Source organism: Palaemon carinicauda, chromosome 2 (assembly GCF_036898095.1).
Source record: "Palaemon carinicauda isolate YSFRI2023 chromosome 2, ASM3689809v2, whole genome shotgun sequence".
Lineage (NCBI taxonomy): Eukaryota > Metazoa > Arthropoda > Malacostraca > Decapoda > Palaemonidae > Palaemon > Palaemon carinicauda.
Genome location: NC_090726.1, coordinates 191,995,666 through 192,009,593, shown reverse-complemented (window position 1 = coordinate 192,009,593; position 13,928 = coordinate 191,995,666). Strand labels below are relative to the sequence as shown.

The following is a 13,928-nucleotide window of genomic DNA, read 5'->3' as shown; positions in this document are numbered from 1 at the left end:
TGCTCTACCTTGTAATTTTAAATATTTAACTTAGCCGGTGAATATATAATAGCTGCAATTCTGTTGCTCGACAGACACATACATAAAAACTCGCCAGCGATCGCTATACAGGTTGCGGGTGTGCCCACCAGCGCCAACTGTCGGCCAGATACCACTCTCGATGTAAACAAAACCTCAATTTCTTCTCTGTCGACGTGTCGACAAGACGTACTTTACTCGCTGTTGAACCTGGAGTTTTTCCCATCATATTTGGTGAAGTACTTTAATTTGGTTTGAGCTTTCGCAGTACAGGTGTTTTTTTTTCTTCAAATAAATCCTTGAACTCTTTTTTTGAATCGGATTAATTGTTGATGACTTAGATCGTTTTTTGGAATTTTCCCTTGACTAATTCAAAATGGCTGACCCTTCTCAAGTTCCCAAGTTCAGAAAATGTAATGCTAGGGACTGTCATAGGCATCTTCCAAAGGCTTCTCTCGACCCTCACACTGTTTGTTCCAATTGTCGGGGTAAAACCTGTCAATTGGAAGATCGGTGTGAGGAATGCGTGGGCCTTTCGGAATTCGATTTTATCGAATTTGATAAATATACACGCAGACTAGAGAGAGATAGGGTAAGAAGAAGTTCTTCTAGGTCGGTAGATTTTTCCTCTCCACATGCCCCTGAACCTAATCCTTCCCCTGTAGTGGTTGTTCCTAACCCCCCTCCTAGCACTCAGGAACCGTCTATGCAAGACATGATGCGTGCTATTCATGCCTTGGGGGAGAGAGTTGAGGCCTTAGCAAGTGACCGAAATCAACTCATGGCGGACGTAAAGGAACTCAAGTGCCAAAGTGCCACGGCGGAAAGTGTTAAAGTGCCTAGTGTTTCTCAAAGTGTTGTGAACAGTGTTGCGCTCGAGGGTTCGTCTGTTCGTGCCTGTCGTCCACCTAGTCCGGGACCTCTTGCCAGCTCCCAAGCCCAGGGGAGAAGCAATGTCGTACGACTCATGGGTTCGAGAGGCCTTGATCAGCGAACAGACGTTCCCTCTATGGTATCAGGCGTATCTCTCCAAGATCGCCCCTACCAACGTAAGACGAGAGAGCCCAATTTTACCTCGTCGTCCGAAGGTGTTTCTCGTAAGAAACCTTGGACCAAGGTCTCCAGACCTTTAAAGCGTAAGTCGGTCCCTTCAGGACAAGTCCAACGTCCCGGTTGTAGCCACTGGGACAGTTCGGACCCGTTGCCGTCATCTGATGACTGCTCGCCGCCTAAGAGAGGCAAAGTTGTGCCGTCTCATTCGCTAACCCCGTCTGTTACCGCACCTGCTTCCGTAGACCCTAAATGGGTGTTACTGCAAGACATGCAGTCCAAGCTTGCGTCCTTGATGGAGGACTACAATGCTGAGAAGGTTTCCGTTGAACCTACTGGCCATCAGCCATCCAAGCGGTCTGTTGTGCGTCCTGTTGACGTTGATGTAGCTTTCTCGCGTCAACCAGTTGGGGTAGTACCTCCACCGATGCGACCCAGTGTGGATTTCCAGCCGCACGTTGACGTTAGGCAACGCACTGATGTGATTGGTGACGTTCAGGACGTTCATCAACCTTCAGAGTTGACTTGTTTTGACGCGGTGCGTCAACCTCCGCAACCCGGTATGGTGTTGACTGCACAACCCAGACGGTCTAAACAGTCTCGGGTGGACGCTGTGCGTCCTCGCGCACCTGTTGTTGTTGACAGTTCCCAGACTGTTCAGCAGTTCCAGGACGCTGCGTCCGGCTCCGTCACGTATGCACCAGTACGACCGGACTCTGCGAGTCAAACATTGCCTAGACCTTTGCCGTTTTCTCATCAGTTATCGGATGAGGAACTGTCAGATGAGGACGTTGCTGAACCACATCCTGAGGATCAACTTTCAGAACTAGATGAGCCTAAAGCAGTTCAACCATCCTTAGACTTTAGAAAAGTCATGGCTGTTTTTAAAGAGTTGTTCCCTGATCACTTTATTTCTGTGGCTCCTCGTTCGCCGCCGTCAGAGTTTGTCTTAGGCGTTCCTACTACCATGCCTGCCTTTACTAAACTCGTTCTCTCTCGCTCATCCAAGAGAGCTTTACGGCTGTTAGGCGATTGGTTAGAGACCAAGAGGAGTTTAGGGAAGACAGCATTTGCCTTCCCCCCATCTAAACTCTCGTCTAGATCGAGCGTCTGGTATGCCACGGGAGAAGTTCTCGGCTTGGGAGTTCCTGCCTCTGCCCAGGGCGACTTCTCAAGTCTTGTAGACTCTCCCCGCCGCCTTGCCATGAGACGCTCGAAGATTTGTTGGTCTCCCTCGGACCTGGACCACCTTCTTAAAGGCATATTTAGGGCGTTCGAAGTCTTTAACTTCCTGGACTGGTGTTTAGGAGCCCTGAGTAGGAAAATCTCTTCTGCAGATAAGGATGTTTCCTTACTCATTATGTCCTGCATGGACAAGGCCGTCCGTGATGGGTCCAACGAACTTGCCGCTTCATTCACGTCCGGAGTCCTGAAGAAACGAGAGTCTCTGTGCTCTTTCCTGTCTGCTGGAGTGACGCCATGCCAAAGATCTGAGCTACTCTTTGCACCCTTGTCTAAGTGCCTGTTTCCTGAAGTCTTGGTTAAGGAAATTGCCTTGTCTTTAGTGCAGAAGGACACCCACGATCTAGTTGCGTCCTCGGCTCGCAAAGCTCCCCCTTTGCCTGCCTTGTCTGCCAGACCTAGGATAGACACTCCAGCGTCTCGGTTTATCCCGCCCTTTCGTGGCAGAGCCTCCAGCAGGGGAGGTGCTCGTGCCGAAGGGAAGAGAGGGAAGAGAAAAGGATCCAAGTCCTCTAAGGGCAGAGTCTGACTGCCCGCAACTTCAGACAGCAGTAGGTGCCAGACTCAAGAACTTCTGGCAAGCCTGGGAGAAGAGAGGCGCAGATCAACAATCTGTGAGGTTGCTCAGAGAGGGGTACAAAATCCCTTTTGTACGCAAACCTCCTCTAGCGACGTCCCCCATCGATCTCTCTCCCAGGTACCGAGAGGAAGAAAAGAGACAAGCCCTGAAACTGGAAGTGTCTCTTTTGCTAGAGAAGGGAGCGGTGGTCAAAGTCTCGGACCTTCAATCACCGGGGTTTTACAACCGTCTCTTCCTAGTATCAAAGAAGACAGGAGGTTGGAGACCGGTGCTAGACGTCAGTGCTCTGAATGTCTTTGTCACAAAGACGAAGTTTACCATGGAGACCACAAAGTCAGTCCTAGCAGCGGTCAGAAAGGAAGACTGGATGGTCTCTCTAGACCTAAGGGACGCCTACTTCCACATCCCCATTCACTCAGACTCCCAACCTTTTCTGAGATTCGTCTTCGACGATGTGGTGTACCAGTTTCGGGCCCTGTGCTTTGGCCTAAGCACAGCTCCTCTCGTGTTTACGAGGCTTATGAGGAATGTGGCAAAATTCCTCCACTTATCGGACATCCGAGCCTCCCTTTATTTGGACGACTGGCTTCTCAGAGCCTCTTCCAGTCATCGCTGTCTGAAGGATCTCAACTGGACTCTAGATCTGACCAAGGAATTGGGACTCCTAGTCAACTTGGAAAAGTCACAGCTGGTCCCATCCCAAACTATTCTGTATTTAGGGATGGAGATTCACAGTCAAGTTTTTCGGGCTTTTCCGTCGGCCCCCAGAATAGATCAAGCGCTGCTCTCCATCCAGAAGATGCTGAAGAAGGAACGCTGCTCAGTCGGGCTGTGGATGAGTCTGGTAGGAACGCTGTCATCCCTGGAGCAATTTGTCTCGCTAGGAAGGCTACACCTCCGTCCTCTTCAATTCCATCTGGCTTTTCTCTGGAAAAAGGACAAGACGCTAGAGGCGGTCTCGATCCCGATTTCCGAAAAGATAAAGTCTTGTCTGACTTGGTGGAAGGACAATATCAGCCTACGAGAGGGTCTTCCCCTGGCAGTTCAGATACCCAACCACGTTCTCTTCTCGGACGCATCGGACTTGGGCTGGGGCACGACGCTGGACGGTCGGGAATGCTCAGGTCTGTGGAACTCGAGTCAGAGGAGCATGCATATCAACAGCAAGGAGCTTTTGGCAGTTCATCTGGCCTTGATAAGCTTCGAGAATCTCCTTCGAGGCAAGGTGGTGGAGGTAAACTCGGACAACACCACGGCCTTGGCGTACATTTCCAAACAGGGAGGTACCCACTCACTGACTTTGTACGAGATCGCAAGGGACCTGCTCATCTGGTCAAAAGATCGAGGCATCTCCCTAGTAACGAGGTTCATCCAGGGCGACTTGAACGTCCTAGCAGATTGTCTCAGTCGGAAAGGTCAAGTAATTCCAACCGAATGGACCCTCCACAAGGATGTGTGCAAGAGACTTTGGGCGACTTGGGGTCAACCCACCATAGATCTCTTTGCAACCTCGCTGACCAAGAGGCTTCCAATCTATTGCTCTCCAGTCCCGGACCCAGCAGCAATACATATAGATGCCTTCCTCCTAGATTGGTCACATCTAGATCTTTATGCATTCCCACCATTCAAGATTGTCAACAAGGTACTGCAGAAATTCGCCTCTCACGAAGGGACAAGGTTGACGTTAGTTGCTCCCCTCTGGCCCGCGAGAGAATGGTTCACCGAGGTACTTCGATGGCTAGTAGACGTTCCCAGAAGTCTTCCTCTAAGAGTAGACCTTCTACGTCAGCCACACGTAAAGAAGGTACACCAAAGCCTCCACGCTCTTCGTCTGACTGCCTTCAGACTATCGAAAGACTCTCGAGAGCTAGAGGCTTTTCGAAGGAGGCAGCCAGTGCGATTGCTAGAGCAAGGAGAGCGTCTACCATTAGAGTCTACCAATCGAAGTGGGAAGTCTTCCGAGACTGGTGCAAGTCAGTTTCCGTATCCTCGACCAGTACCTCTGTAGCCCAAATAGCTGATTTTCTCTTATACCTGAGAAAAGTACGATCCCTTTCAGCTCCTACTATCAAGGGCTACAGAAGCATGTTGGCCTCGGTCTTCCGGCATAGAGGCTTAGATCTTTCCAACAATAAAGATCTACAAGACCTCCTTAAGTCTTTCGAGACCTCTAAGGAGCGTCGTTTGGCTACTCCTGGGTGGAATTTAGACGTAGTCCTAACATTCCTCATGTCAGACAGGTTTGAGCCTTTACAGTCAGCCTCCCTGAAAGATCTCACTCTTAAGACTCTTTTCCTGGTATGCTTAGCCTCGGCTAAAAGAGTCAGTGAGCTTCATGCCTTCAGCAAGAACATCGGGTTTTCGTCAGAAAAAGCTACTTGTTCTCTGCAGCTTGGTTTCCTAGCCAAAAATGAGCTACCTTCTCGTCCTTGGCCTAAATCTTTCGATATTCCTAGCTTAATCGGAGATCGTAGGCAATGAACTAGAAAGAGTCTTATGCCCTGTCAGAGCTCTTAAGTTCTACTTAGCTCGTACTAAACCTTTACGAGGCCAATCTGAAGCGTTATGGTGTTCGGTTAAGAAACCATCCTTGCTTATGTCAAAGAATGCTTTGTCATATTTTATCAGATTGTTAATACGAGAAGCTCATTCACACTTGAGTGAGGAAGACCGATCTTTGCTTAAGGTTAAGACGCACGAGGTTAGAGCTGTAGCAACTTCCGTGGCCTTTAAGCAAAATAGATCTCTGCAAAGTATCATGGACGCAACCTATTGGAGAAGCAAGTCAGTGTTCGCGTCATTTTACTTGAAAGATGTCCAGTCTCTTTACGAGAACTGCTACACACTGGGACCATTCGTAGCAGCGAGTGCAGTAGTGGGTGAGGGCTCAACCACTACAATTCCCTAATTCCATACCCTTTTAATCTGTCTCTTGAAATGTTTTAATGTTGTTTTTATGGGTTGTCCGGAAGGCTAAGAAGCCTTTCGCATCCTGGTTGATTTGGCGGGTGGTCAAAGTCATTTCTTGAGAGCGCCCAGATTAGGGGTTTGATGAGGTCCTGTTGTATGGGTTGCAGCCCTTGATACTTCAGCTCCTGGGGGTCTGTCAGCATCCTAAGAGGATCGCTGGGCTCCGTAAGGAAGACGTACTTACAAGGCAGAGTAATCGTCTAAGTCGACTTCCTTACCAGGTACCTATCTATTTTGGTTTTGTTATATTGATAACTGTCAAAATGAAATAAAAAACTCTTAGCTTATACGATGTAAACATATTTAACTCTGGTCTCCACCCACCTCCTTGGGTGTGAATCAGCTATTATATATTCACCGGCTAAGTTAAATATTTAAAAATGATATTTTAATTATAAAATAAATTTTTGAATATACTTACCCGGTGAATATATAAATTAAACGACCCTCCCTTCCTCCCCAATAGAGACGCAGTGGGATGAGAAGAAATTGAGGTTTTGTTTACATCGAGAGTGGTATCTGGCCGACAGTTGGCGCTGGTGGGCACACCCGCAACCTGTATAGCGATCGCTGGCGAGTTTTTATGTATGTGTCTGTCGAGCAACAGAGTTGCAGCTATTATATATTCACCGGGTAAGTATATTAAAAAATTTATTTTATAATTAAAATATCATTTTTCATTACTTCCTCAAAAACTTTAAAAGATCAATTTCTGTCTTTGTCTCCTTTTTATAGTATCCCACATATTATTTGATATCCATGGCTTTCTTTTTGTAACTGCGTGTCCCAGCAGACTGATATATGTTCGTATTATCATACCATTCTTCATTAATTGTCTACCCTTTGTCTCTTAAAGTCTCTAAGACTGCAAATCGATTCCTACATTCAATTGCAAATGTTTCTCTGTGCTCTTCTTCTAGAAGCTTAGTTGTATCAAACCTAGGTATTCTATCTACCTCTCTGTTGAATGCTTTCAGTTTTAATTCCAGTGTGACAAAGAGGAGCTGGTGATCACTACCAATATCTGCACCTCTATAGCTTCTTACATTTCTCAGAGTTCTCCTTCTCTCTTCATTAATGGCAATGTGATCTACTGTATTAGATTTTTGCAATTGTCACTTGGTAAAGTCAATGTATATTTGCGGATGTTCTTGTGCTGGAAAAGAGTACTGTACCTCCAATAACACGATTGTTTGTTGAACAGAAACTTATGAAATATGCCCCACTTTCATTTGCAACATTGCAAAGACCCTCGACACCCATCACATTCCCTACCCCTTGATTATTCCTTCCAACTTTAGCATTGAAGTCACCAATCATAATTTTCATATCTCTAGGGGATCTCATCTATTAAACTCTGCAGTTCTTCATAGTACAGTATTCATCTTTCCTTTCTTCAGGGGAATCTTTTGTTGGTCCATAGCAAACTATTATACTGTACTCATACACTTCTTTGATTTGAATTTTGCAAGTAACAATCTACTACTTACAGCTCTCCATTGAGTTATAAATGTTTAATTTCTTTTCCTAATATTTAAGTGCAAAGAACTCTACCTAATTATGGTTAATTTACAAATAATCGCTTATTTTGCAGGTGAATGATGCATGGAGGAATTACCCAAGATATGTTCCCGATCATGAAGCTGGGCCTTCCCACGGTTACCACGGAAAAGGAAAAGGAAAAGACAAAAAGAAAGGGAAAGGAAAGAATAAGAGCAGTAAGAACACAAGAGAAGTTCTTATCAAGGATGAGACAGACTAGGGATTCCTCATAAAACATCATCACTCTTGTATTTCAACAGTGTAATGAAAACAAACTGCCCAAGTGATTTTAACAAGAAAATTTAAATTGTAGTTAAAAAACATCTTTGGTAGGAGAGAACAAGTTTTTACAATGGGATAACTAAAGAAATTTTCAGTTTGCCTATGATTTCTAGTATTGAGATGCCACAAGTACAGTATTAATAAAAAAAAAAAATGGCGGTATCAATCAAAACAGTGTCAGAAGTTTCAATAATACTGTATAATTTACTGAAATGAATCTGAAGAAAAACCGAAGTGGCTGTCTTTGGGTATGGGAGTAATCTAGAAATCTGACTCAATGAGTCTAATTTCTAATCTCTTAGGACTGTAACAAATAGTTACTATAAAGATGACTAAAAGTGGAGGCACATTAAAAGTGTTACTCCTTCAAGAGTGTTTAAAAAAATCAGTATTATCTAAAAACATTGTCCATATTCTGAAGATTCAACTATTCACCTTCAAGTAAAAAAAGTAAAGAAAAAATATGAAAGTAAAATAGATTGATTTACGTGTTTTAAAAACTTGGCCCACGTTAATCTCTTTGTTCTTTGCCATTCAAGCAGTTTCTTGTGCCATCTTCATGAAAGTATAAAATTAGCCATTTGTAAGCAAATTTAAGAATTTCAATGCTATGACAAAGAATTATTCCATCAATCAACGACTGTGCCTTTAACAGTAGGTATACAGATTGGCATACATTTATTGAATCCTGGTATACTTTCTTCTCAAACTTGTTTGACTTAAGGGCTCCTTGGGATAAAAATACAGTGTCCTTTATATACACTTGTGGATTTGTATATCCCCATTCTCTTCATCAACAATGTGTATTATCAAGTTTCCCTTTCTCAGGTTTCACAGAATCATAAGTTCTCTCCACTATTTTGTTGTCTTGTTTATTTTCTGCCTTAATTATCCTCTGGGCCTCCTCATGATCTTCCCTCTTATTATTTTGTCTACTGCAATTTTGATTACCTGCTTATCTCCATTTTGAATTTTCAGAGCAATTTTCAGCAACTTTCTTATCTATGACATGATCTCCTTAATGTCCTTCACACTACAGGCTAGAATCTCAATACATTATAGCTAGACTTCCTCAAAATTTTAATTTTTTTTGTAAAAGATTGTCTTTTCAATCCATAAAAATTAGTAGCCTTAAACACCTATTCAATCTTTTAGAGCTGCAATGAATAGCCTCAACGTTTATGAAGAGCAAAAATGCTTACAAGTTAAAGCAAAAAAAGACAGTGTGTATAGAATACCAATAATTTTGATAAGCCTTCATTGTAGGTGTATTATGAAGTTGAAATGTGGAAGTTTTCTGTAGCAACTAATTTTGGATTTTCCAAGAAGCAGTAACTGCCAATAAAGTGCCTTCAGAAACAATTACATACCAGTCTCCTTGTGTGTTTATAGTGATGCGTCAATTTCAACTCCAAGTACAGAACCTGAATATGATGAGATTGTGTACAACCGAGTCAAAATCTTTCTTGATGACTGTATGTGTAATATTAACAGTGCACAAACTTATAAAGGCAATCATTCAAAACATTGTCAAAACAGTTGTACATATACAGTATATGATTTCTTTGGGTTAATGTGATTTCTAACCTATAGTAGAAAGAATCCAGTATTAATGCATTATTTGTTTCTAAACATTTGAGAGCGTAACACCCGATGTGTAAAATTATTGACAAAACTAACAAACAGCGTGATGGAGATGAGTTGCCATTAGTTCAATCTGAATTGAAACGAAATATCTACTTCCGAATCAGAACTATTCTTTACTGCTGAATGCATTATATCTATAGTCACCCATTGTACCTAAACTAAAATGTCTGTTTGAATCCTAATTAGGTACGTTATAATGTAATTTCCTTTAAATGTAATTTATTCCCAAGGTGTATTGAAATTAATAACAATACTGGCTTAATTCTTGAAAGTAAAAAAAATAGTGAAATTTGTGACAAACTTTAAGTTAAGCTATATAAATTACCATATATGAACAAGATAAAGCAAAGTGGAAAAAAATACAGTCTACAGTATTTGCTAGAAGTTCACTTATCAAAAAGTGTGGTTAGCATCATTTACTTAAAAGTGAGGAATTTGCATTAATAGTTGTCCCCCAATTTTTGCGAATTCACTTTATGCAGATTTTCTTCTGGAGAGCCATGGTCCCGAAATTTGTGACGGTCCTTGAAATGTAGCAAATTTTGCCAAAAATAAAGTTTTAAGGCATCATTTTCATAATTTTAACAATAAATTTGTAATTTTCTAGATCAACAAATTAAAAATATGAAAAAAAAACCTAGATCAAACACATTGTAAATACAGTAATATCACAAACAAAACAAGCATGGTTGAACAATAGCGTGATGGAAATAGCCTAAGACTGCGTCTGCTGATGCTACGACGAGACTGCGTATATCGTATGTGTGGCTTACGTGAGATCATACACATGCTATTGACTGACAGGTGAGAGTCCACCAATCAGGGCATGGTAATCTGTATCCTGGCCGCTGATTGGCCCAATGTGGGCAACATCACCCAAGAGAATGATGCTAGGCTAAGCAATATCTCCACTTGTAACGTTTTGTGAGTCATACATCTACAAGTGTTAGTACTTGTGCGTTAATTTTGTTAAAGTTTTTACTTTTGTTACTTTCAATAAAACCCTGTGATGGCGCCTACGACTGGCTGTGCATAAAGATCATTGTCTTCATTGTCATCTACTACAAAGCTAATTCATCATCACCACCACCATTCAAGTTTAATTGGAGTGCGTATCTAGAGTGAGTACCCGTAGAGAATTAGTTAGAACTATTATGAATAAGATTAGATACGTATATGGCAAAATATTCTTTTAAAAAAATAGTTTCAAAGACATGTTCCACATTCTGCAGTCTTAAATTATGTAGAAATATTTTTCAGAAATTCTCCATGTCCTATAGCCTTAAAATATTCTAAGTAGTACCATACTTATAAGGTAGTAATCGGGTACAGCACATTAGACTAAGCTAGGTTTAGGCTAGCCTAACCTCATGTGTATTGTTAACAGCAGTACTATTTTACGTAGCGTATAGCAAGATTTGTGTATAACTAGTGTTCAGAGGTATGTGGAAAAAGTTATAAGAGCATGGAAAATGTTTGTAACAGTGTAGAGAGGGTTTATAAAGGCTAAAAATACTTGTAAATAGAAAAAAATTAGTTTCTCCTGTTTTCCGTGAAATTTCCCTTTTTGTGGGGAGATACTGGAACGTAACCATCGCATAAAGAGCAGGGTATAACTACAGTATATAGGCATTTTTACCCTGCATGAACTTCAGAGGAAAATTATCAAGTAATTTACTTTTGGAACATTTTATGTATATAAACCTAAATGTATCTGTTGAAGCTAACCTGATTAAAATAAAGTGCACACTACTGTACTTGTATTGTACTGGTACCACATTAATAAAGCAAATGGATAGATATAGATGATAATGATCTGATATATGTTTGTTATTTTTCTTAACCCTTTTACCCCCAAGCTATTTGGAACTTTCTAACCCTTAACCCCCAGGCATTTTTTTTTTTCAAGCACATTTTGCAATATTTATTTTTTAAATTGCTCTAACAGCCTTAATTTTCGTCATAGAGAGGTTAGGTTGGTCTCATTCTTTTGGAAAATGCCTGAAGTTTCTCATAAAGTTGTCAAAAACATGCAAAAAAATGTAAATAGCAGTTTTTTACAAGGACGTACCAGTACGTCCATGGGGGTAAAGGGATGAGTTTTGTGAAACGTACCAGTACGTCCATTGGGGGTAAAAGGCTTAATGCACAGTGTGAGAATTATCTGTACTGTATACAGTATTCATATTAAGTGGTAATGAAAATTATTTGTTTACATAAAATTGATCAGCATTGATGTATCACATGCCGATCATTATTTACCAACTGTAAATATTTGTAACAATAAATTTTTCTAAACGCATTATAAAAATTATTACTACACCTCTTAGGAATCTAAGAACAGAAGTTACAAAACTCAATTAACTATTTTTAATAAACCAAAGGAATTGAAAACTATTTTCATACTTCAGTTAAAAGCATCCTGCAATAAAACGGATTTTGACCAAAGCGAAAAATCTATTTTTGGGTGAGTGCCATGTCGGCCTGATAGAAGGTTCCTTTAGGTAGCCTTTCTAAGGGATATTTGCTACAGTGATACTCCCAGAGAAATAAACCGAAGGTCTCCAGGATTCTAACTCCTGGCGCGAGTATCCAGTCAAGGATATCGCTAGGGATCAGGGACATATTTTTTTAGATACGACACAGCAATCTTCACCCCGAGTAGATTTAACTCTTTGATGTAAAGAGGGAAGAGTGGCGAATTAAAGGGGGTGCCATTCTAGGTACCCGGTGAACCTCTTATCCGTACTACTACCGGCCGCCATTCCTTTACTTGTCTTTAAACAAGAATAGCAGCAGACAGAGTAGTTTCGGGTGGGTGCATCAGGATGACATGGCACTCTCACCCAAAAATGGATTTTTCGCTTTGCTCAAAATCCATTTTTTTTGGGCTCGGCCATGTCGTCCTGATGGAAGCATACCAAAGAAATTACTTGAAAGTACTATATCTATGGGTTTGTGTGTGTGCTTTCTACCTTAAATGGATTCCTTACCTGGTCCCCTAGACCTACAGTATATATGAAATTCCAGTTAATTGTCATTTCCACTAAGCTTGGAACAGGCTTAGTGCTTTCTGCCCCTGCAGGGAAAGTGTCGACTTCGACAGTAAGGATTCAAGGTTTTTATTTCCGTAGGAACAAAAGGGAAACTTTTTAGAGGTTACCTTTGATTACCTTGGAAATCTGTATTTGGCTCAAGTTTTTTCTATCTATAAGGATAAAATAAAACTGGCATGGTTTATTTAAAAGCAACTGAGGAGTAAAAATAGGACGCGTATACATTTTTTTTCTTTATTTTGCAATTACATTATTAAATGTGGTTGCAACAAAATAAGAATCTGATCCAGCATTAATACGCATCAGGATTCATATATTGACCTGTAAAGGAAGAATATATATATATAATTTTATTATCGGAATAATGCTACTCAATGGAGATGTGAAACCAAATCTGACTGACTTGCTCAGATTTTGTAAATGTGTAAACACTGTGATGCAAACGTCCACATGGCACTGGTGTTATTGGTCAGATTATGCACCTGTATAGAACAGTCTATTAATCATCGTAATGATTTACACTAGAAGGTACGAATACCTATTCACCCGATACACTCTTAAGTACCAAAACAGTCCACTGTTCATCGCAGCACTAGACGACGGGTTTTATGACACTACCCGCTGCCACCACAAAGTGTTTTATTTCATGTACTTGCTTCACATAGTGTTTATAGAAAACCCTGGATGATTTCCACCCAGTATATGAAGGGAGTCTCTCAAAGTCCATTTGTTGGAAGAAATTCAATGAAGAAGCAACTTTTCTTGGATCATGACCTGCAGGTGTGCTGTCAGGATTCGTTCTGCGAATAAAGTAGTTGAGCTTCGTTCTCAGTTGTCTTAAGGATAGGTTTGATCCTTAGGTTTCGCCTCTGAAGAGCTGTACTTCCTTGAAGTCTGAAGTTCTACGAAGATAGACCTTAAGACACTACTGGGCATAAAGAGACATCTTCCTTCAGTGGGCAGATTCTCCAAGGACCCCACCTCTTAGTGGGTAGCTCATTCTTGGCAAGAAAGGCTGGATCAGGAAAAAGGTTCAGTTCTCCTGTGTCTAGGAACTGAATATGGCCTTCGTCTCTGGATAAGGCCACTATTTCACTAACTCTAGCCCCTGAGGCTATTGCAAACAGGAAGATGACTTACTGTGTTAGATCCTTTAGAGTACAATTATCATTGTTTGGGTTCGAAGCATAGTCCAAAGACCACATGATGGGCTTTGGAGGGGTTGCCGGCTTGAGTCTAGCGCATGCTTTTCAGATCTTATTGAAGATTTCACTAGTGAGGTCCACCTCAGAAGCGTACGGAAGTGGTCTAGTCAGGGCCAACTTACACACAGGAATCGTGGTGGAAGCCAGCCCTTGTTCGTGTAGGTGTATGAAGAAAGCGAGACAGAAATCTATCGATATTTCCGTTGGATTCCTTGTTTTCACAAAGGACACCCATTTCTTCCAAGATGACTCATATTGTCTCCTAGTCGAACTTGACTTATACTCCTCAATGAAGTCAACTTTATCCTTTGAGATTCAAAACTTTTTGTTCGCTGC

General features: G+C 41.5%; 2 protein-coding genes across 3 annotated transcripts in view; one reads left to right on the top strand and one right to left on the bottom strand.

Annotated features, from left to right (window-relative positions):
- The window catches only part of LOC137628967 (uncharacterized), a 188,294-nt gene extending 176,661 nt beyond the window's left edge, over positions 1 to 11,633 (top strand). Inside the window, exon 12 of the mRNA XM_068360224.1 lies at positions 7,455 to 11,633. Within this exon, the coding sequence (XP_068216325.1) occupies positions 7,455 to 7,622 (168 nt within the window). The 3' untranslated portion in view covers positions 7,623 to 11,633. The remainder of the gene's footprint in view (positions 1 to 7,454) is intronic.
- Positions 1 to 13,928, bottom strand: part of LOC137628986 (uncharacterized) — a 47,642-nt gene that overhangs the window by 12,965 nt on the left and 20,749 nt on the right. The gene's annotated exons all lie outside the window — the stretch shown is intronic.